Genomic DNA, 24,436 nt, shown 5'->3' with positions numbered 1-24,436 from the left:
ACAATTAAAGCATCTCACTTTAGACTTGTCACCCTTCTTCCCTCCATGAGAAAAATTCGATTTGGAATGGGAAGCCTTCCCCTTCCCTTTCCTTGCCTTACTTGCTAAGGTCAGATTTTCTTCATCATCATCCTTTGATGAAGAACCATCTCGTGTGCTCCTCCTGATCTCCTCCTGCATGAGATCCGACCACAGTCGTTCCCAATCCGGCAGTTTCTCCCTTCCATTCACAGAGTCCTGGTAGCTATTCCAACTCTTTGGAAGGCCAAGGAGAGCGAGGCTCACCATATCATCATCAGCAGTAGTTATTCCCACACTACCAAGCTCATCTCTACAAGTGGTGAGCTTCTTCAGATATGTGGAAATAGTATCGCCCTTCTCCATCTTGATTCTTCGAAGCTTATCCTTGAGCGCCAATTTCCTCTAGTCACTACTATTCTTGTAGAGGTCCTCCAATGTCTTCCACATTGAAAATGGAGTATCCTTCCCATGGAGACTCGAGAAAATATGGTCTCGAACCCCCTCAAGGATGATCTGTCCCGCCTTTGCCACACACTTCTTCCACTCAACCAACTCTTGTGCATTAGTTGAAGCTGGCTTTGGGATTTCTCAATCAATGAAATCCTTCAAGCTGTTGTCTTCTAATACAGTCTCCATTCTATCTTTCCATGCTATGTAATTCAAGCTGCCTTCCAAGGCATACTCGAGTCTTAAGCCATAGAACGCCATTGGCCAACCTTGAAGTATGATAAGAATTCGATTTGCACCTGCAACCCCGAACTTCAAACTTCGAATTCTCTTCTCTGTATACTATTCACAGCGCCAATAAACTTTGCTCTGATACCATGTAGAAATTCTGCAAATTCTCTACAAATCTTGTTCTGAGACCTCTGTAGAAAATCCGACTGTAGATTAACCTGATAATGCAATATAACCAAAGAAAAATAATATAATCTACTTCTACTATCATTCAATTTGTGGAAGCTTAAATATTGAGCAAGATCAAGCTGAACACATATAACCAGAAGAAGAAAAATCAATGCACAATACACATGAAAATACTTTGGGGAAAGCCTCAGCTAAAAACCCCACTATATGTATTATCATACAAGGTGGAAATACATCATAATTATATAAAGCCTTAGCTCTCATAGCTAGCCAGCTCTCAGTACAATCCTCCTGGATGCTCACAGGCAATCAAAGCTTCTCACAAGCCTTCTCCTCTGCCCTCCAAGCTCCTATTTCCTTGTGTTGTTCCTCTGGGATGATCTTCTCCAACCAAGTGGAAAACTGATCTCTCACACTGATCTCACACCTTGTATGAACTGCGCAATCCTCAAGGAACCTTACCTTAACTACATGCATGAGTTTCCTTTATAGGAAAACACATGCAACTGATAGTACATTGTCCTTGACATTTAGCTCAATTAGGTCTTTTCTCAGAATAGACATGCATGAGTTACTGATGAGGGAATCTTCAGTTATCTGGAGTACACTGGTTGAGTGCATGCATGCATCAGCTGACTGATAACTCACAATTAGTTCCTCAAACAGTTTGGAACTAATTTAACTAGACTTAACTCAGTAAAATGAGCTATCTAATTACAACTCAAATATAACTCAACCTTATCTCCTAAATTTTAGGAATAACTCTTGCATGACTTCATAAAGACTTCTAACTTGAATTTCTCCAACTAATTAATCCATAATGAATTAATCAATTATTTCCAAGTAGCTGGTGAGACTAAATTCGATTTTTATTCATAATTTTTATTCAAGGACAAATTAAAATTGGAATTTATGGATTCTATTTTTATCATTTCTTGTTGCTATTTTCAACAGTGCATGCATGCATCAACTGACTGATAACTCACAATTAGTTCCTCAAACAGTTTGGAACTGATTTAACTGGACTTAACTCAGTAAACTAAGCTAACTAATTACAACTCAAATATAACTCAATCTTATCTCCTTAATTAAGGGACAATCTCCTTAATTTAAGGGATAATTGTTGCACGACTTCAGAAAGACTTCTAACTTGAATTTCTCCAACTAATTAATTCATAATGAATTAATTAATTATTTCCAAGTAGCTGGTGAGACTAAATTCGATTTTAATTCACAATTTTAATTTAAGGACAAATTAAAATTGGAATTTCTAGATTCTATTTTTACCATTTCTTGTTGCTATTTTCAACACTCCCGCTCAACAAGAAAGGAATTCAACTTGATCCTGATCATGAACCTTTGGAATGTTATGCATGCAACACTTCTCTCTAGTGTTGTTGATCCAGCATCTATCATCAAAGTCTCTGACTGCTATTGCCTCTGTCAACTGAAAACTTTGCGCTTCTGCTGACTCTGCCTTTCTGCACTGTTGTCAATCCTTCTCTGCGCTCTTTAGTATTTGACTGCTCTAGCCTCTGTCACTTTGATCTTTGACTGCATCAATCCCACTGATTCCTCTCGCTACTATGTACTTTGGGCTCCTGTAGCAAGGTACGATCCATGAGATAAAACCTCTCAATGGACCCTGCCCAATTTCAGCCTTCTTGGGACTATCACTTCACATCGCCCCACCTCACACCTGGAGGTATGGCTGCATGTGATCCCTCTGCCCACTTGGATCGAAATTCCCCCTTAATGGAGGTATCTGCATGAGTGGATCTCTTCACTCGGTCTCCTCTCTGCTTCTCCAATTGTGGCTCCTCCACAATTGTCTGAGACTTCTTCTGGGGTTGCATGTTGAGAGGTAATTTACTCTCCCTCTCAACCACCAAGTCTCTAACATTTGCCTTGCTCCTCAAGGCTTTGCATGCATCTTGAACCTCAAGAGCATACAGGTTCTTAACTTGTGAACCGATCTGTTTCACCTGTCTCGTGGTGATGTGTCTAAGGAAAACCTTTCCCTTACTAAAAACAACATCATAGCCTTTATCCTCCAACATCGCGACTGATACCAAGTTCTTCCTCAATCTAGGCACATACTTCACATCTGTCAAGGTGATATGAGCTCCATGCTCTCTCTGAAAAGCAACCGTGCCCACTCCTGAAACACTATACTTTTCGTCGTCACCCATCTCTATGTGCATCTTGAGGTCTTTCTCCTCCAAGGCACTGAATAAACTTTTATCATCGTTCATGTGGAATGAGGCTCCACTGTCAAGATACCAGACACAACCTATCATCGATGACACCAAGCATGCGATGAGGGTAAATTCCATTTCGAACTAAGAGGTTAATGCCTCACCTTCCGATTCTTTTGAGGATCCCTTCTTGGACTTCTTTGATGGGCAATTAGTCGCATAATGTCCCATCTCAATTGAAGTATGATATGAATTCGATTTGCACCTCCAACCTTGAACTTCAAACTTTGAATTCTCTTCTCAGTATATTGTTCACAGCTCCGATAAACTTGGCTCTGGTACCATGTAAAATGTCTACAAACTTTCTACAAATCTCGCTCTAAGACCCATGTAGAAAATCTGACTATAGATTAACCCGATAATGCAACATAACCAAAGAAAAATATTGTAACCTACTACTATCAATTTGCGGAAGCTTAAAGATCGAGAAAGGTTGAGTTGAACAGATATAACCAGAAGAAGAAGCATCAATACACAATAAACATGAGAATACTTCGGGGAAAGCCTCAACTAAAAACCCCACTATCTGTATTATCATACAAAGTGGAAATACATAGGAATTATACAAAGCCTTAGCTCTCACAGCTAGCCAGCTCTCAGTACAATCCTCACAAATCCTCACAAGCAATCAAAGCTTCTCACAAGCCTTTTCCTCTGCCCTCGAAGCTCCAATTTCCTTGCGTTGTTCCTCTAGGATGATCTTCTCCAACCAAGTGGAAAACTAATCTCACACCCTGTATGAACTGCACAATCCTCCAGGAATTGATTCCTTCTGCATGCATGAGTTTTCTTTATAGGAAAACACATGCAACTGATAGTACATTGTCCATGACATTTAGTTCAACTGGGTATTTCTCAAAATAGACATGCATGAGTTTTTGATGAGGGAATCTTCAGTTATCTGGAGTACACTGGTTGAGTGCATGCATGCATCAACTGACTGATAACTCACAATTAGTTCCTCAAACAGTTTGGAACTAATTTAACTGGACTTAACTCAGTAAACTGAGCTAACTAATTACAACTCAAATATAACTCAATCTTATCTCCTTAATTAAGGGACAATCTCCTTAATTTAAGGGATAATTGTTGCATGACTTCAGAAAGACTTCTAACTTGAATTTCTCCAACTAATTAATCCATAATGAATGAATTAATTATTTCCAAGTAGCTGGTGAGACTAAATTCGATTTTAATTCACAATTTTAATTCAAGGACAAATTAAAATTGGAATTTCTGGATTCTATTTTTATCATTTCTTGTTGCTATTTTCAACAAATTGCCGCCTACTTAAGTATTATGGTGACCCCAAAAATTTTCACTAACGGCTTTGAACAATGTGCTTTAAATTTTAAATTATATATATATCAAAATTTATTATTTATTAATTGAATTTCAGTTTTGTTGTATCTTTGTTTTTTTGTTTAAATAATGTATTTCATTTCGTTCCTTCATAAATGTGTATCATAATGTCTCTTCCTACTGTTGCGAGGTGGCTTAGAGAACAAGATCCCCCTTTCTAGGGATTTTTGGAGGGAAATGCATTCCTCCCCTCAAGGAGGCTACTCCCTACTCATTGTATAAATAAGAGGTTTTAGTATCCCATAAGACATGTAGTTCTCGTGTGAAGAATAGGAGAAAAGTCTATATTTATGTTTCGAAGCAAGTTTTCTAACTTTGTAATGTACAAGTTATTTTTTAGTTAATGGAAGTGGTGTCGTATTTCAACGCTTTCTTTTAAGGGTTTTGAGATTCCTTAGGTCAGGGCCCACCATAGGTGCCCCAGATCGCTCATGTACTGTTTTTTGTTAATATTATGCATCTATTTACTTTTGCAAGGTATTTCTGGAAACTGCTTTCGTTTTTACCACTCATGCATGGTAAATTAGAAAGTTTTCATGAGAAATCCTTTCTTGCAGGTTATCTGAGCAATTGGTTATAATAGTTGAAGTAGTTAATGACATTTCCACTTTGCATTTGCTTCATTTCCTTTGTTGTCACACATTTGTTGTTCATTGTTTACTATTTTCCTTCCTTGTAGCCTATTTTGCAGCTACAAGAAACACACATATTTGAGTTTTGCTAGGTTAAACTTGCAACAAGATGCTTTGATACTTTGAATAGGTTTATTTATCATTTTCTAACTTCTCCATTGCTTCCTTGCTTCTCAAACTTGCATTTCACTTAGTTACCTACTCGATGAAATGTCTCCTATAGTAAAACATGGACTCTTGTAATAGTTTGTAACCAACCTTCCAAACTCACTTAGATTTGCAATAAATTCATGATTTGTCTTATTTGGTATATTACAACACTCTGATAACCCTGATAATGGAACTTGGAGGTATAGAGACCTTGTAGATGCTTTTGATTGGTTTGCTTTAGAAAATTGTTTTTCTTTGTAAATTAGGGTTTTCAATTTATAGGATTTCATTTTATCAATGTGTTTTCCTTCCCTTGCAAGTGTGCTTTCATTTCATTGCAGGCAAGTAACTTAGGCTTTCGTGTTATTTTCCTTTTAGCAAGTTATTTCTTGCAATTGCAATTTTCCTATAGCATAGATTAGTCAACTTGGTCTTTGTACATCTAGATTTCATTTCAGTATTTCCACCTACATAAAAGTCAACAAAAGGAAGAGATAATGCTTGTCGCACATATAATGTCGACTCCTCTTAAGTTTGTATGAACCCAAACTAACAATTAAAGCTGAGACACTTGGGGAGTTGCAACATTGTTGTTGTAATACTGAGGGCCATTAGGGGTCAACTCCTAGTATCAAACGATTAAGTTCTCAGCCTGAGTTTGAGCTTTGGAGCAACCTCGCTCCTAATAGTAGGCTACTCTGTGACTACTTCTCTCCTAACTCTAGCTCATTGTATAGGCATGGTGGTCAGACGGAGGGATGAGAGGTTAGAGATGGATGCATTTAATCTAATGAAAGTAGTGGGTCCCCGACAGAGTCCCTTTTCCTTGACTAGGCTTCCTAGTGGTAGAGAAAAAGCGTCGTCGGAACCATCTGTAGGAGAATATCTTCAACCAAACCAAGCATTAGTATTAAAACTGTAAAACCAAAGAATTTTAACATACCTAGGCCCAAGAGGATTGTTGAGCTCTAGGGGGGGGGGGGGGGTGCTTGAGGGCGACACTATGCTGCTAGCTCGATTTGATGTGAGTGATGTTTTGCATGTCCAGGCAAAGGTATGAATTCCCATAATTCAAAGTGCCAAGAAAATAGGCGCCAACCATTGTCTGGGGAGAGGAAACAACTTGGTTGGGCCAACCTTTCCCTCCTAGATGAGGGACTAGCAGTGAAGCAAAACCATTGAAAAGCCATAAAACCCGACATTGAATAGGGCGCCTATGACAAGCTGCAACTAGTCGAGCAAGAGGGGAGGCACATTCGAAGAACTCTTAGCTTGAATTGCCAAGGCGGTCATTGTTGATACTCTTCATACCCATGCCTGTAGTGAAAATCCTTGTGCAATGTGTAGAATCTCAATGAGATAGCCATTGATGGTCAGCCATTAATTGTCGAATGATTGACAAGACTGTGTTGCTTATGTCAATACATGAGAGCGATATTGTCAGCCATGAGAAGCCTCTGTAAATCTCATGAAATTCCATTTCGCGTAGATAAATAGACTTAGTAATGAATATGAAGCAAGCCCACCGAGTGGTGCATTATGGCCGCCATCTACATGTCATGCAAGACTTGAATGTTTTCCAAGGGAGGCATATTGTCACATCTGGCCGACTCATGGGTTGGTGGGGTAGTGGCAACACGCTCTCCCCACTCTGCCCTTTTGCGACCTTAGTCACCCCATCCAAGGTAGATATACCAACATGATCTACACCAATTTTTTTTTTAAATTAAATAATATATTTTCAAATTTAAATTGATTTTGAAAAAAATCGTATTTTTTTAAATTAATAAGAGAAATTCATATCATAATTATTCTCACCATTTATTGATGATGACTATTTAGTGAGATATTATCATGTTTAAAGTGAAAACTTTTATTATTATAATTTTAAGTTTATTGGGTTAGATTGAACCATAGACATTTTGTATTTAAAAAGAGTTCGTTGATTAATATAAAGACGGATATTAAGTTTGAAACTTGGTTTATTTTTTTTTGTATTTTTCACGGTAATAAGTACATTTTATTAGGCACAATGAGTAACTTCGTAGAAACATGGGCCAATAACGGAGGCTACTTGGGACACAAATTGTGAACCATACCACTTGAGCCAAGTTCCTTTAACAAATTTAAAACTTGGTTTATTAACTTTACTTATTTATTTAATTATTTGTAGAATAACATTAAAATCAAGAAATCTTTCAACTACTCAATTGTTTTTGTGAAGCTTCACAGAAAAAGGGCAAATGAAGAAGCAATCTGTCCCATAGGCTATTTTTAACCCCATGGACATTAAATTTTTTTTTTGTATTTGATTTTTTTAGTAAAAAGTTAAAACTGAACTGAAAAAATATTCTCTTTAGAAAACGTCATGATATTTTATTAAAAAGTTAAAACTCAACTGAGAAAATATTCTCTTTAGAAAACGTCATGATATATTATCCACAATACTGCAGAGCATGCTTCATCAAATTGTTATCTATGTAAATATTAATCACTAAGATCAGAGCCAGGAATCCAATCAAGGTCTATTTACAACACCGTGCTTATCTACGGATTATGGGTTTTTATAACTCTCATTCAACCCGTGTTCGTTATTGATAACTAAACAAAACCAAAGCCGACGAAAGCTGACAAGATCCCTCTTCGTGTCTTGTTACCAAGCCTATAAGTTCTATTCAAATCCATCTTCCAGCATCCTTCCACCCAAACGAATCTGGGATAATCTAGGGGGTTTGGGTTTTTATGAATCTCGTGTTAGTTTGACAACGAATTAGTAACTTTAGTTAAAATGTAAATAGACAGTTGTATACCGAATAATTAGTTATGTAACGATAGTTGGTGATATAAAACTATCAAATGCCCATGAAATGTAATGCAGAGATTCATTGTTAATTCCAATTCAGTTTCTTATTCAGTTTTGTGTCTTGGCTGTTGAGTTTCTTGTTTTCTTCATTATTTCACTTATTCATCCTACAAGTGGTATCAGAGCTCCGAGGGCGGTGTGCCTAGGCGTAAAGAATTGGTGCTGTTGTTTTTTGTCCGCGTGAGAAGCTGTGAGAATCTGCGCTGTAAGAACTGGCGTGACCTGCGCTGAGAAGAGGCCAGAATCTGTGGCTGTGTTGTGCATTGCGATTTGCTGCGTGAAGCGAAGACCCACCTGCGCTGAGAAGAGGCCAGAATCTGCGGCTACCAAAGTGTGTTCTCTGCGTGAATTGCTGTCTGGAACGCTGTTAAGAGTTCAGAACCTGCGTATGTAAAGACCAGAACGCTGTTTCTCCTGCGTTTGAAGAGATCAGAACGCTGTTTCTCCTGCGTGAAAGGCAGAGTGATGTGTGTTGGAGCAGAAAGGGTGCTACTGCGTCCTGCGTGAATTGTTGTCCAGTGCTGTGGGGCAGAGTGAATTGTTGTCTGTGTGTTGGAGCAGAAAGGGTGCTGCTGCGTGTCCTACGTGAAGGAGAGGTTCCCTGCCTGCGTGAAGAAGAGGTTCAGAAATCTGCCTGTGCGTGAGGGAGAACTCATTGTTTGAGAAATCCTTCTGCGTTTGTGTGAAAAGTGACCAGTCTGCACTGCCAGCCCATCTACCTGCGTGAAGGAGAGGAGGAAAGTGCTGCCAGAGGCCTGGCTTGTGGATCCGGGTAATTTTTTTGTTTCTGGTTAAATTTTGAGAGAAATTTTTCCCACAAGTTTTCCAGAAATTTGTAATGGGTGGATTTTATTTAAATTGAAGGAAAGATTTCATTTAAATTGAAAAAAAAAAAACAAAGGGTTTCTTCCATTAAATTGGTGAAAGGAAACAAAGGATTTTCTGCTGAATTAGGGAATTTTTTTTTTTTTAAGTTTTTTTTTGAGCAAGACAAACAAAAATATATATAAACCCTAGTTGAAAGACTGAAACTCTAGGAAGAAAAAAATGGCCAAGATGTCGAATGCAAAATTCGAGGTGGAGAAATTCACCGGAAAGAGCAATTTTGCTCTTTGGAAACTGAAGGTTAAGGATATGCTTGTGCAATAAGGGTTGCACAAGGCATTGGATGGGGCAACTAAGAAACCTGCAACCATGACTACTACAGATTGGGAGGACTTGGATGCCCGAGCTCTCAGTACCGTCCGGTTATGCTTAGCAGATGAAGTTCTCTTCAACATTGTTGAAGAGACTACGGCGTCAGGATTGTGGGAAAAACTTGAAAATATCTATATGACAAAATCATTAACTAACAGAATTTATCTGAAACGACAGTCATACAGTCTTTGAATGAAAGAAGGTTCAAGCGTTGCAGAACATTTGAATGTTTTTAATACACTAATTTGTCAATTAACAGATATGGAAGTCAAAATACAGGAAGAAGATAAAGCCATAACCTTGCTGTGTTCTCTGCCTGAATTATGGGATCACTACGTAACTTCAATCAGTTTCAGCTCTGCTGATTCTTTGAAGTTTGAATCAGTCATGGGAGCTCTTCTGTCTGAAGAAGTACGAAGGAAATCCAGCACTGAAACAGCTGCATCAGAAGCCATGGTCGCTAGAGGACGCTCAAAGGAAAGAGGAGAAAAACCAAGGGGGTCTTCCAGGTCGAAATCGAAGGGCAAGAAGTGTAAGGCAAAATGTTGGAACTGCGGTAAAGTTGGACACTTGAAGAAGGACTGTTGGAAACGAAAGGAATCTAAAAACCTGAAGAACGAAGCGAATCAGGTCGATTCAGGTATGATAGACGAAGTTTTATCTGCTGAAGAATTGTGTATGATAGATGAAACTTCACCTGAATGTAATGTCTCTCAGAGTTTTGATAGCTGGCTGTTAGACTCTGGTGCTTCGCATCACATGTGCCCACATAGAAATTGGTTTACCTCGTATGAAAGTGTAAACGGTAGTTCTGTCTTTATGGGTAACAATGTGTCATGTCAGACTGTTGGGATGGGAGATATCAGGATTAAGATGTATGATAACATAGTTAGGACATTAACTAGTGTTAGACATGTACCTGATTTGAAGAAAAATTTAATCTCTTTGGGAGTGTTGGATTCAGATGGTTATAAGTTTACAGGTCAGGATGGCGTCTTGAAAGTCTTTAAAGGAGCCCTTATGGTTATGAAGGCAGAAAAGGTCGGAAATCTTTACAGGTTAAAAGGAAGTACTCAGGTCAGTGAAGCAGCGGTTGCGTCAGAAAAGGAAGAAGCAGGTACTCGTCTGTGGCATCAGCGATTGGGTCATATGAGCGAGAAAGCTCTTCATATACTGATGAAACGTAAATCTCTTCCCGGTCTGAAATCCTTGAATTTAGATTTCTGTAAACATTGTGTGTATGGAAAACAGTGTAAACAGAGATTTAAAGTTGGAAATCATAATAGTAAAGATGTTTTAGACTACATTCATTTTGATCTGTGGGGGCCTTCCCCTGTTGTGTCATATGGAGGTGCATTGTATTTTTTAATGTTCATTGATGATTACTCCCGTAGAGTTTGGGTCTATATGCTAAAAAGGAAAGCTGATGTATTAAATGTCTCTAAAAAATTTAAAGTAATGGTAGAGAAAAGAACAGGCAAATCTATTAAATGTCTAAGAACTGACAATGGTGGTGAGTTCACTTCTGTTGAATTTGAACAATACTGTAAGGATGAGGGTGTTGTTAGACACAAAACCGTTGTTTATACTCCTCAACAAAATGGTGTCGCTGAGCGTATGAATCAGACTCTTATGGAAAGAGCCAGAGGCATGATCAGCAATGCTAACTTGCAAAAGGAGTTGTGGGCAGAAGCAGTATCTACTGCTTGTTATTTAGTTAATAGATCACCTTCAGTAGCAATTGATTGTAAAATTCCTGAAGAAGTTTGGAAAGGTCAGTCTTGTGACTATTCTCATTTGAGGATATTTGGCTGTGATGCTTATTCTCTTATTCCGAAAAATCAGCGTTCAAAATTAGATCCAAAGTCGAAATGTTATGTCTTTGTTGGGTATGACTATGCAATGAAAGGATATAGGTTGTGGGATCCTACATTGCGGAAGATAGTCATTAGTAGAGATGTAACATTTGATGAATCCTCTTTGTTAAAATCAAATGTTGAAAGAATTGAACAGGAACAGGTATCGCCGAGTCAAGGAGTTCAGTTGGAGGCTAGACCTTTCGGTGACAGTCGAAAGGAAGGAGAGACTTTGGGAGAAAAAGGTGTTGAAGACACAAAGGAAGCCGTTGAAGCTTCTGAACCAGTGCAAGTTTCTGAACCAGTTCAACAACCAGTCGCTCTGAGAAGGTCTACAAGGGAGAGGAAAACTCCCAAAAGGTATGAAGATTATGCTTCATCTTTTGCTTTGATTACTGAAGATGGGGAACCTTCTTGTTATCAGGAAGCAGTAGATGATACAGATAGCGAGAAATGGAAAATGGCTATGGAAGAAGAAATGGACTCCTTAGCCAAGAACAATACCTGGGATCTTGTAGAGCTTCCTGAAGGGAGAAGTGTTGTTGGATGTAAATGGGTCTTCAAGCTGAAATGGAAAGTTGATGGTAGTATTGAAAGGTATAAGGCGCAACTGGTAGCAAAAGGGTATTTTCAGGTTGAAGGTATAGACTTTCATGAGATTTTTTCTCCAGTTGTAAAACTTATTTCTATACGTATTGTGTTGGCACTAACTGCGTTGCTTAATCTTGAGTTAGAACAGTTAGATGTTAAAACAGCATTTCTACATGGTGATTTGAATGAAGAGATATATATGGAACAATCAGAAGGTTTTGTACGAGGTCGCAGTAGAAGATTAGTTTGCAAGCTCAGGAAATCATTGTATGGTCTGAGGCAGTGTCCCAGACAATGGTACAAGAAATTTGATTCCTTCATGGTGAGCCAGAACTTTATAAGAAGTGAGTATGATCATTGTGTGTACTTCAAAAGTTTCAATGGCATATTCATTATCTTAGCTTTGTATGTTGACGATATGCTTATTGCAAGCAAAAGCATGGAAGAGATCAACAGGTTAAAGGCTCAACTCTCTAGGACGTTTGATATGAAGGATCTTGGAGCAGCAAAACATATCTTGGGCATGGAGATATATAGAGACAAGAAAAATGGTAAGCTTTGGTTGATCCAGGTGGATGTTGGTGGCCACCCACCTATCCCATTTGGACCCCCACAACTGTCTCTTTCAGTTTTTCAGTTTCCTTAATTATAGCACAGTTTACTATTTTTAGCAGTTTTTCGGGTCCTAAACTTCTGGAGCCGTTTTGAGGCCCTAAACGACGTTTTTTGGGAAATCCACCGTCAGCGATTTTTTTGATAAAAATCGTCTTTTCCGTCGTAGTCCTCGGAGAGATCTTTCCAACGGGCTATCATGCGCGTCAAACGGAGATAATACGACCAATTCGCGACCCCGGGAAGTTGGCTGTCCAACTCACCCCAAAACGGGGCCCACAATTTGGCGTTTCATCTTCTAGGGTTAGGTTTTGGAATGTGAAGGGTTTTCCATTGTTTCTCAATAATAAATAGGCCTTCGAGCCTCATTGTAAAGACAGTTCGAAACAGTTCAGAGGCATGTAGCCGACACATCTCTTCTCAGAGATAAGCTACCATCGCCCTAGCTAGGTTATTTCTATTTGTAAGCATATTTCAGTATTCTCCATTAATGAAATGAAGTGTAATTTCCGCTGCATCTCTGTTTTTATGGTTATCGCATCTCTGTATTTATGGTTATCTCTGTAATCTATTGCATTCCTGTTTAAATCCGGATCAGTGGTATCAGAGCGGTCTGTTTTTTCTCTGTTTTTCTTTGCATGTCCCCAACGAGGTCGGGATATAAGGAGTTAGGGCTTGAATTGGTCGAACCTTTGCAAGACCAGCCTCGCAAATCTCGACGACCTCCCATGGCGGATGAGAAGAAAGACGAGGGGGCAGGAGATCCTATCAGAATCTTGCTCGAAGAAGCCCTCGAGCGGCAAAGGAACGCGATGATGGATAGCTTTGCGCAGATCCTTCATCGGCTACCCAGAGGCGACGCATCGGCTTCCAACAGCTACTCTGGAAACGCGACACCGTTTAAGGTACAAGTTAATTTTGAAATCCCCATCTTCGAGGGTCAAATAGACGCAGATGCCGTAGATAAATGGTTAAATATGCTAGATGGGTATTTTTCTGTTCATGAATTTTCAAGTCGGGAAAAGATTGTTTTCTCTCTTCTCAAAGCAGCCCCCCACGTCAAGCACTGGTGGGAAACATACTGCGAGCAAAAGGATGAAAGTACAGGCTCGCTGTTTTTAGCCGCCCCCACTTGGAATGACTTCCGGGATGCCATCAAGGAGCAGTACTACCCTGTCAAAAGCTATGAGGACAAATACATCAAATGGACCACACTGCGGCAGGGACGAGACCAAGATGTACCAGAGTTCACAAATAATTTTCATACCCTTCGTACACAGCTGGGTATCAAAGATTCTGAGCTGCATCTGGTACTCAAATACCGCGGCTGCCTACACAGATACATCCAGGAAGAGATGGAGTTCTTGAACATCTCCTCACTCGGCACAGCATACCGATACGCTGTCAAAATCGAGCAAAAGTTCAAACAGAAGAAGCGAGACTTTGGATCTGCAAATCCGAAGCCCAAAGGACAAAGCCAAGGCGGGGTGACCCAAGACAACCCCTCTAAGCTGCAAGAAAAGAACAACACCACGAAGCCGAAGAAGGACACAGGAAAGTGGTGTGAGTTCCACAAGAGTCCCACTCATAACACAAGTGAGTGTCGGACCAAGAAGTCGCTGGTGGCCGAGTTGAAGGCTTCCGAATCAGATGCATGTTCTGACTCTGAGTCAAAACCCGACAAGGGGAATGACAAAGGGAAGCAGATCATTGATGCGGATCCCAGCGCCACTGTTGCTACTGCCAAGATCCAGAAAAATGAGCCCGAAGATCCAGAGGAGGGGGAACGTCTTTTCCACTCAAAGATGTGGGTGAAGGGTTCGTCGCTGCAATTCATTGTCGACAGTGGCAGCCAAAAGAACCTCATTTCAGCAGAGGTTGTGAAGCGGTTGGGCCTACCAACTACACCACACCCATAGCCGTACAGTATCAGTTGGCTTCATGAAGGACGAGATCTCAAAGTTCGCCAGCAGTGCCGCCTTCCCTACAGCATCAAGCCCTTCACAGACGAGGTATTGTGTGATGTTACACCTCTGGATGTTTGTGATGTACTATTAGGCCAGCCATACTTGTGGAGGTGACATGCTGGGTATGAGTCAAGGCCTCACGCTGTCATCATTTCTTTGGATAATTCATTATACAGGATACCAGAGGTAGCCCCACCTACCGCCACCTCTTTGATCACTGCTAAGAGAGGCAGCAAGCTCATCTCACAGACTAGGAAATTTATTTTCTGTCTGGTTCGCTCCCAAAGTAAGGGGAAGATCGTTGCTACATCCATGACCCCGCGAAGGGTTCCTCCACACAGCAGCAGCAACAGAGGGATACAGTCGTGACAGAACACAGGAACAACTTCTCCTTACCCGGAAGGGTACCACACAAGTTTCAGGTGGGCGAAAAAGTTTGGTTACATCTGCAGAGAGAACGCCTTACCAGAACCCATCAGAAACTCAGACCGCTTCGACATGGTCCTTACACCAGTAACAAGGCTGTGGGCAACAATGCTTTGAAGCACAGCATTCCTCAATTCCTTCGCTTGCACCGATTGTTCAATGTGGACCATCGCCGACCATGCTTCCCACCATTTCTGGACACATCAGAGATTGCAAAACAGCTCACTAGAGACCCAGCTCAGCAAAAGCTTCCTCATCTCAGGGAGGAACTCAACGCAATGGGGACCATTGCTTCCTAAGGGGGGAGGAATGATCCAGGTGGATGTTGGTGGCCACCCACCTATCCCATTTGGACCCCCACAACTGTCTCTTTCAGTTTTTCAGTTTCCTTAATTATAGCACAGTTTACTATTTTTAGCAGTTTTTCGGGTCCTAAACTTCCGGAGCCGTTTTGAGGCCCTAAACGACGTTTTTTGGGAAATCCACCGTCAGCGATTTTTTTGATAAAAATCATCTTTTCCGTCGTAGTCCTCGGAGAGATCTTTCCAACGGGCTATCATGCGCGTCAAACGGAGATAATACGACCAATTCGCGACCCCGGGAAGTTGGCTGTCCAACTCACCCCAAAACGGGGCCCACAATTTGGCGTTTCATCTTCTAGGGTTAGGTTTTGGAATGTGAAGGGTTTTCCATTGTTTCTCAATAATAAATAGGCCTTCGAGCCTCATTGTAAAGACAGATCGAAACAGTTCAGAGGCATGTAGCCGACACATCTCTTCTCAGAGATAAGCTACCATCGCCCTAGCTGGGTTATTTCTATTTGTAAGCATATTTCAGTATTCTCCATTAATGAAATGAAGTGTAATTTCCGCTGCATCTCTGTTTTTATGGTTGTCGCATCTCTGTATTTATGGTTATCTCTGTAATCTATTGCGTTCCTGTTTAAATCCGGATCAGTGGTATCAGAGCGGTCTGTTTTTTCTCTGTTTTTCTTTGCATGTCCCCAACGAGGTCGGGATATAAGGAGTTAGGGCTTGAATTGGTCGAACCTTTGCAAGACCAGCCTCGCAAATCTCGACGACCTCCCATGGCGGATGAGAAGAAAGACGAGGGGGCAGGAGATCCTATCAGAATCTTGCTCGAAGAAGCCCTCGAGCGGCAAAGGAACGCGATGATGGATAGCTTTGCGCAGATCCTTCATCGGCTACCCAGAGGCGACGCATCGGCTTCCAACAGCTACTCTGGAAACGCGACACCGTTTAAGGTACAAGTTAATTTTGAAATCCCCATCTTCGAGGGTCAAATAGACGGAGATGCCGTAGATAAATGGTTAAATATGCTAGATGGGTATTTTTCTGTTCATGAATTTTCAAGTCGGGAAAAGATTGTTTTCGCTCTTCTCAAAGCAGCCCCCCACGTCAAGGACTGGTGGGAAACATACTGCGAGCAAAAGGATGAAAGTACAGGCTCGCTGTTTTCAGCCGCCCCCACTTGGAATGACTTCCGGGATGCCATCAAGGAGCAGTACTACCCTGTCAAAAGCTATGAGGACAAATACATCAAATGGACCACACTGCGGCAGGGACGAGACCAAGATGTACCAGAGTTCACAAATAATTTTCATACCCTTCGTACACAGCTGGGTATCAAAGATTCTGAGCTGCATCTGGTACTCAAATACCGCGGCTGCCTACACAGATACATCCAGGAAGAGATGGAGTTCTTGAACATCTCCTCACTCGGCACAGCATACCGATACGCTGTCAAAATCGAGCAAAAGTTCAAACAGAAGAAGCGAGACTTTGGATCTGCAAATCCGAAGCCCAAAGCACAAAGCCAAGGCGGGGTGACCCAAGACAACCCCTCTAAGCTGCAAGAAAAGAACAACACCATGAAGCCGAAGAAGGACACAGGAAAGTGGTGTGAGTTCCACAAGAGTCCCACTCATAACACAAGTGAGTGTCGGACCAAGCAGTCGCTGGTGGCCGAGTTGAAGGCTTCCGAATCAGATGCATGTTCTGACTCTGAGTCAAAACCCGACAAGGGGAATGACAAAGGGAAGCAGATCATTGATGCGGATCCCAGCGCCACTGTTGCTACTGCCAAGATCCAGAAAAATGAGCCCGAAGATCCAGAGGAGGGGGAACGTCTTTTCCACTCAAAGATGTGGGTGAAGGGTTCGCCGCTGCAATTCATTGTCGACAGTGGCAGCCAAAAGAACCTCATTTCAGCAGAGGTCGTGAAGCGGTTGGGCCTACCAACTACACCACACCCACAGCCGTACAGTATCAGTTGGCTTCACGAAGGACGAGATCTCAAAGTTCGCCAGCAGTGCCGCCTTCCCTACAGCATCAAGCCCTTCACAGACGAGGTATTGTGTGATGTTACACCTCTGGATGTTTGTGATGTACTATTAGGCCAGCCATACTTGTGGAGGTGACATGCTGTGTATGAGTCAAGGCCTCACGCTGTCATCATTTCTTTGGATAATTCATTATACAGGATACCAGAGGTAGCCCCACCTACCGCCACCTCTTTGATCACTGCTAAGAGAGGCAGCAAGCTCATCTCACAGACTAGGAAATTTATTTTCTGTCTGGTTCGCTCCCAAAGTAAGGGGAAGATCGTTGCTACATCCATGACCCCGCGAAGGGTTCCTCCACACAGCAGCAGCAACAGAGGGATACAGTCGTGACAGAACACAGGAACAACTTCTCCTTACCCGGAGGGGTACCACACAAGTTTCAGGTGGGCGAAAAAGTTTGGTTACATCTGCAGAGAGAACGCCTTACCAGAACCCATTAGAAACTCAGACCGCTTCGACATGGTCCTTACACCAGTAACAAGGCTGTGGGCAACAATGCTTTGAAGCACAGCATTCCTCAATTCCTTCGCTTGCACCGATTGTTCAATGTGGACCATCGCCGACCATGCTTCCCACCATTTCTGGACACATCAGAGATTGCAGAACAGCTCACTAGAGACCCAGCTCAGCAGAAGCTTCCTCATCTCAGGGAGGAACTCAACGCAATGGGGACCATTGCTTCCTAAGGGGGGAGGAATGATCCAGGTGGATGTTGGTGGCCACCCACCTATCCCATTTGGACCCCCACAACTGTCTCTTTCAATTTTTCAGTTTCCTTAATTATAGCACAGTTTACTATTTTTAGCAGTTTTTCGGGTCCTAAACTTCCGGAGGAGCCGTTTTGAGGCCTTAAACGACGTTTTTTGGGAAATCCACCGTCAGCGATTTTTCTGATAAAAATCGTCTTTTCCGTCGTAGTCCTCGGAGAGATCTTTCCAACAGGCTATCATGTGCGTCAAACGGAGATAATACGACCAATTCGCGACCCCGGGAAGTTGGCTGTCCAACTCACCCCAAAACGGGGCCCACAATTTGGCGTTTCATCTTCTAGGGTTAGGTTTTGGAATGTGAAGGGTTTTCCATTGTTTCTCAATAATAAATAGGCCTTCGAGCCTCATTGTAAAGACAGTTCGAAACAGTTCAGAGGCATGTAGCCGACACATCTCTTCTCAGAGATAAGCTACCATCGCCCTAGCTGGGTTATTTCTATTTGTAAGCATATTTCAGTGTTCTCCATTAATGAAATGAAGTGTAATTTCCTCTGCATCTCTGTTTTTATGGTTATCGCATCTCTGTATTTATGGTTATCTCTGTAATCTATTGCGTTCCTGTTTAAATCCGAATCATTGGTTGTCACAGCAGAAGTATGTGGAGAAGGTACTTGAAAAGTTCTCTATGAATAATGTGAAACCTGTTAATGTTCCATTAGCTTCCCATTTTAAGCTTTCTTCAGTTTTGAGTCCTAGAGTTGATGAAGAAAAGCAGTATATGTCTCATGTACCATATGCAAACACTGTAGGCAACTTAATGTATGCGATGGTATCTACAAGACCTGACATTTCACATGCAGTTGGAGTTGTCAGCAGGTTTATGGCAAATCCAGATAAAGAACATTGGCAAGCAGTGAAATGGGTGCTTCGATATCTAAGAGGCACAAGTGGCCATTGCATCGTCTTTAATGGTAGTGAAGGATCAGTCTGCGGATATGTAGATGCTGACTATGCAGGTGATTTGGACAAAAGAAGATCTACTACAGGTTATGTCTTTACTCTTGCAGGTGGAGCAATTAGTTGGATGTCAAAGCTTCAAGAAACAGTTGCGTTGTCCACTACCGAAGCTGAATATATAGCTGCTTCAGATGCCAGTAAAGAAGCAATCTGGTTAAAGGGTCTGCTCGATGAGATTGGAAGAACGCAGGAGAAAGTGAATGTACTTTGTGACAGTCAAAGTGTTATTCACTTGGCTACAAACCCTGCCTATCACAGCAGAACCAAGCACATTGATGTAAGGTATCATTTTCTGAGACATGTGATCGATGGCGGAAAAGTAGCTCTTAAAAAGGTCCATACACGAGAAAATTGTGCAGACATATTCACAAAGTCAGTTACAGTAGAGAAGTTGCGGTGGTGTTTAGCTTCTCTTGGCTTGCAGAAAAGATGATGAATGGGAAAATTGTTGTCAAGGTGGAGTTTGTTAGTTTGACAACGAATTAGTAACTTTAGTTAAAATGTAAATAGACAGTTGTATACCGAATAATTAGTTATGTAACGATAGTTGGTGATATAAAACTATCAAATACCCATGAAATGTAATGCGGAGATTCATTGTTAATTCCAATTCAGTTTCTTATTCAATGTCGTGTCTTGGCTGTTGAATTTCTTGTTTTCTTCATTATTTCACTTATTCATCCTACATCTCGTCCAACCCATGTTCGTCGATGATAACAAAGCAAAACCAAAGCCGAGGGAGGCTGACAAGATCTCTCTTCCTGTCTTGTTACCAAGCCCATCACGGCCATTAAACCCAACTTCCAGCCTCCTTCCACCCAAAACGAATCTAGGATAATCTAGGGATTTGGGGTTTTTATGAAATTCAGCCAGCCCGTGTTCGTCGATGATATCAAAGCAAAACCAAAGCCGAGGAATGGCTGACAAGATCTCACTTCCTGTCTTGTTACCAAGCCCATCGCCTCCATTCAAACCCATCGTCCAGCATCCTCTTACCCAGAACGAATCCTTCCCTGTGATTTCTCTCCTCCAACAGCTTCTCGGCAATCCTCCTCCTCAACGTGACCACAGCGCACCCAAACCAACTTTCGACCCCACAGTCAACGAAACCCAACAGAAAATTAACAAGTGCCTAGTTCTGGACTGCCCCTCCAGGCCTCCGCCAATCATCAAAGATGCTCCAGACGAGCTTGTGGATCTCAGTTCTCAATTGGGTTCCAACACTTGTAAAAGAAATCCTTCTGATATAAGTTTAAGGACTTCCAGGAAGCAAAGACTGGGGAGATACCATGGCGAGAAGAAGCGTAAGCCTTGGAAGAACGAGCTCTCAGAATCCGGTGAGTTGATCTATAACTCCATTGTAGAGAAAGATGGAAATTTGGGGGAAATTTTAGATTTTGGTAAGGATAAATTAGCAGAGGGAGACCTATTAAGCATCATAAAAGGGCTGGGATGGCTCAAACAATGGAAAAAGGCTGTGGAAGTCTTTGATTGGATGAGGAAACATGAGGATCACAAGCCAACTGGACCAGTAATTGCAGTTATGCTTAGCATTTTGGGTTGGAGGGCTCCACTCGCCACAGCTGTTGATCTGTTTAACAATCTTCAACACGAAGGGTATGCCATGGATGTTTATACTTATACTTGCTTGATGACTGTTTGTGCACGTAATGGGAAATACAAAGATGCAGTACTTCTGTTCCAAAAAATGAAGGAAGAAGGATGTAAACCCACCATTATTACATACAATCTAATGCTTAATGTCCATGCGAAGATGGGCCATTATTGGACCAAGGTCTTAGCTCTTTTTGAAGAGATGAAGTCTGAAGGTATTAGTCCTGATGAATATACCTACAATACTCTCATCAGTGCTTGCACCAGGTATTCTCTGTATGAAGAAGCAATGGGATTCTTTAATGAGATGAAGGCAGCTGGATGCATACCTAACAGAGTGACCTACAACTCGCTTCTTCATGTGTTTGGGAAATCTCGGCGACATGAGGATGCTTTGAACATTTTGCAAGAAATGGAGAAGAGTGGGTGCCCTCCCAGCATTGTTACTTATAATGAACTGATCTCTGCTTACAGTAGAGCTGGCCTTTGCAATGAGGCAGTTGCTTTGAAGGATACCATGTTGAGTAAAGGTATTCATCCCGATATCTTTACTTATACAAGTTTGCTTTCTGGATTTGACAAAGCAGGGCGAGATGGGCAAGCTATAGAGATTTTTACGGAGATGAAAAATGCAGGCTGTGAACCAAATCTCTGCACGTTCAATGCTCTTATCGGCATGTATGGGAAAAAGGGGAAGTTTGAGGAGATGATGGGAATATTTGATGAGCTTAGATCCAATGGGTGTACCCCTGATATTGTCACATGGAATACCCTATTATCAATATTTGGACAGAATGGAATGCATGAAGAGGTTTCTCAAGTCTTCAAGGAAATGAAGGTTGCAGGATTTGTTCCAGAGCGGGATACATTTAATACTCTCATTAGTGCATATAGTAGGTGTGGGTCGTTGAAACAGGCTATGACAATTTACAGTGCAATGTTGAAGGTTGGCATTGGTCCTGATCTTGCTACCTACAATGCAGTGTTGGCTGCACTTGCTAGGGAGGGGCTTTGGGAACAAGTAGAGAAAGTTCTCTCGGAGATGAAGAGTATCTGCTGTAAACCAAATGACACAGTCTACGCTTCATTGTTGCATGCTTATGCAAATGGGAAAGAGATAGAGCGAATGAAGACTCTTACAGATGATATATATGCAGGCGTGATTTATCCGAGTAGAATCCTCCTTAACACACTTGTGCTTGTGTACAGCAAATATAACTTGCTCAGAGAAACAGAACATGCCTTTTCAGAGCTGAAGAGAAGAGGTTACATGCCAGATTTGAGTACTTTCAATGCCATGATTGCGATTTATGGGAGGCTGCACCGGATTGAAAAAGCACATGATATATTAAGATCCATCAAAGGAAATGGCTTGAATCCGGATTTAGTAACATACAATAGCTTGATGAACATGTATGGACGAAATGATCAATATAGAAAATCTGAAGAAATTCTTAGAGAAATGCAAGCAGCTGGAGTGAAGCCAGATGTAGTCTCTTACAACACAGTTATTAATGCTTACAGTAAACATGGCCTTATGCAGGATGCTTCAAGGATTTTTTCTGAAATGAAAAAGTCGGGCCTTGCTCCTGACATTGTCACCTACAACACATTTGTGGCAAGCTACTCAAGCCTAAAAATGTTTGGAGAAGCTATGGATGTTCTCGAGTACATGAGGAAACAAAAATGCAAGCCTAATGAGAGAACATATAATGCCATTGTAGATGCCTTCTGTAAAGTGGGGAGATTCAGGGAAGCAATTATATTTGCTGATAATATCAAGAAAAGTGATCAATTCTTTCACAGAAAAGAAGAGGCCAGACTTGTTAAACGCATCCATGATTATCAAGTTTGAAGTGTTTCTGTATCTTGACATTTTTATTTGCAGTTTCAAATCTGTGATAGGTCATTACATCCTTTAGACATCCAATACATGGTTTAGTCTTTATCAGCAAGATCAGAAAGAAAAGATTTGCAGATCAAGATTCCATGTAGGGGTGTTATCCATATTTTATAGTTTGGTGACTTCCATGAAGATGAATAGACTCATTCTCAGGTTCACATTCTTTGATGGCAACATTTCAGCTGTGAAATTAGGGATTCAATTGAACACTTTGATTGCACTGGGTGATTTCATGCCCTACTCCATGTGCTTGAAACATTCCATTTAATTATCCATAGCAAGGGGTATACAGTAATAATCCCCATTCACAGGATAGTAAATAACTGAGTGTAAGATGGGCATTTTCTCATGGGAGATTAGAATTTTGCAGCAACAATTGTAGTACTACAGCTTGACATCAAATTGTAGGTATTCTTGTCTTCAATTCATGAGAAAAATGCTTTGTTCAAAGTTCCGGCCCTTCACAAATCTAATTTTATGTTCTTCGGCAGAGAAAAGATGTTCAATTTATTGTAAATATGATGAAGAAAACAGGTGGTGGCTATACTTGACGTTCAGGGACAAGTTATGCTAGCTTTTTACTTGAATTATTAATATGACGTACCAACATTTATTGCCAGTCTGGAATTGTAATGACTGGTATTCATGTCATGGTAAAATATGATAAGCAATTAATCTTTGCCATTTCATCATGTTGATTTCATGAAGTTTTTAGTCTTAAGAGCTTTTGTGCCTGTTTTTCCTAGGAGAATTGGGTTATTAAATTCAAGCTGTCGTTTTGGTCTAAGTAACTCTTCGATTGTTAACAATCATTTTCACGGTTTTCACTCACACAACTCTGATATTCATGAGGTTTATTAAGGATCTCTGATTGAGCAATTACTTGCTTCCACATTATTTTTCTGTGCATGATCGCATGTACAGTACTTTCGAGGTGGAGAGATCCATCCAGTCATTGCCATGCAAAGGTCCTGAGCTTTCCATGATTCTTACTTAGATCAAATTGTCTAGACTCTAGTCCATTTGTTTGATCCATATTGCCATATCCCTCTAAAGTGGAAAGTACAATGGAATCAACGTCACGTAAGAAAGGGCCACTTTCCAATGGATATTATTGTTGAAAATGTTTCTTCATGACCAGATGAAGCTCCATCATCCACGAGTGGCAGAGTATCTGAACCTAACTACAATGCAGACATCATGAAAGAATCACAACCAAGACAGGCATTCTTTCAAGGGTAGGCCCTGGAATACTAGCAGCCACGAAAAAACACAATGTACCGACGATTCATCCATTTTGCTTCCACATGAAAGGCTACAATATCTATTGAACTTATCTTGAACTATGACTATAGAGATACTGATATATCCTTCTAGGTTTTTAGATCCAAATAGGTTTTGCATACTTCCACAACCAATCTTTGAGTTTTGCCACCATATGAACAATTGATTTTGAAGTTAGCTCTGAGTAGAAACCTATAACCATTAGGCAATCGAGTTTCTTTCCTTCACTGTTGCAGTTATGTCTCCACTTAAAAACATTCCATATGGATTTTGTTGCAAGAACAAATTTCTTACATTATATTGGAAAGAAAAAAGATATACGAAGAATTTGTGCTGAGAAAGAATATTCAAAATATGGTTCTGTACAAGATTGCATTGATCCGTCTAGACCCTGCAGCAATAGATTCATAGAATCTTCAGCTGTTGACTATATAATAAATGGAGAAGAGGAGTTAAAACAAGAGATATTCAAAGAGAAGTTGCAAGCATCGAAAAATAAAAGATATTTATTGATATGCATGGATGACCAATAACTGTCAATGGGATAGTATCATAGTAGAATCATCCCTACAATGTGGCTAGTGAAAACACAAATGTTAACAGTTAAATGATGTTTTCTGATAGGGAATGATAATGTTAAGAAACAATGTCACTAGTTAGTTATGTTTTTATATCATGAACTGAAAATATTTCCTCCCCATGAACTAATGTATGCTTTCAGCATCATCCATCCACATTTTT

The 24,436-nt window shown here is 40.9% G+C and overlaps 1 protein-coding gene across 1 annotated transcript; it reads left to right on the top strand.

Annotated features, from left to right (window-relative positions):
- The first annotated feature begins 19,522 nt into the window (after positions 1–19,522).
- LOC149258417 (uncharacterized) lies at positions 19,523–23,055 on the top strand. The gene has a single exon (XM_089415326.1). The coding sequence runs from the start codon at positions 19,781–19,783 to the stop codon at positions 22,361–22,363; it is 2,583 nt and encodes an 860-aa protein (XP_089271452.1). The 5' UTR covers positions 19,523–19,780; the 3' UTR covers positions 22,364–23,055.
- The last annotated feature ends 1,381 nt before the right edge of the window (positions 23,056–24,436 follow it).

Source organism: Pinus tabuliformis, chromosome 6 (genome assembly GCF_031772625.1).
Source record: "Pinus tabuliformis cultivar Carrire ecotype Pingquan chromosome 6, CPIR1, whole genome shotgun sequence".
NCBI lineage: Eukaryota > Viridiplantae > Streptophyta > Pinopsida > Pinales > Pinaceae > Pinus > Pinus tabuliformis.
The sequence above is the reverse complement of the archived record's forward strand: the minus strand, read 5'-3'. Positions and strand labels throughout refer to the sequence as shown.

Excerpts from the sequence above, each read along its gene's own strand:
- LOC149258417 (XM_089415326.1), top strand. The coding sequence starts at position 19,781 with ATGATATCAAAGCAAAACCAAAGCCGAGGAATGGCTGACAAGATCTCA.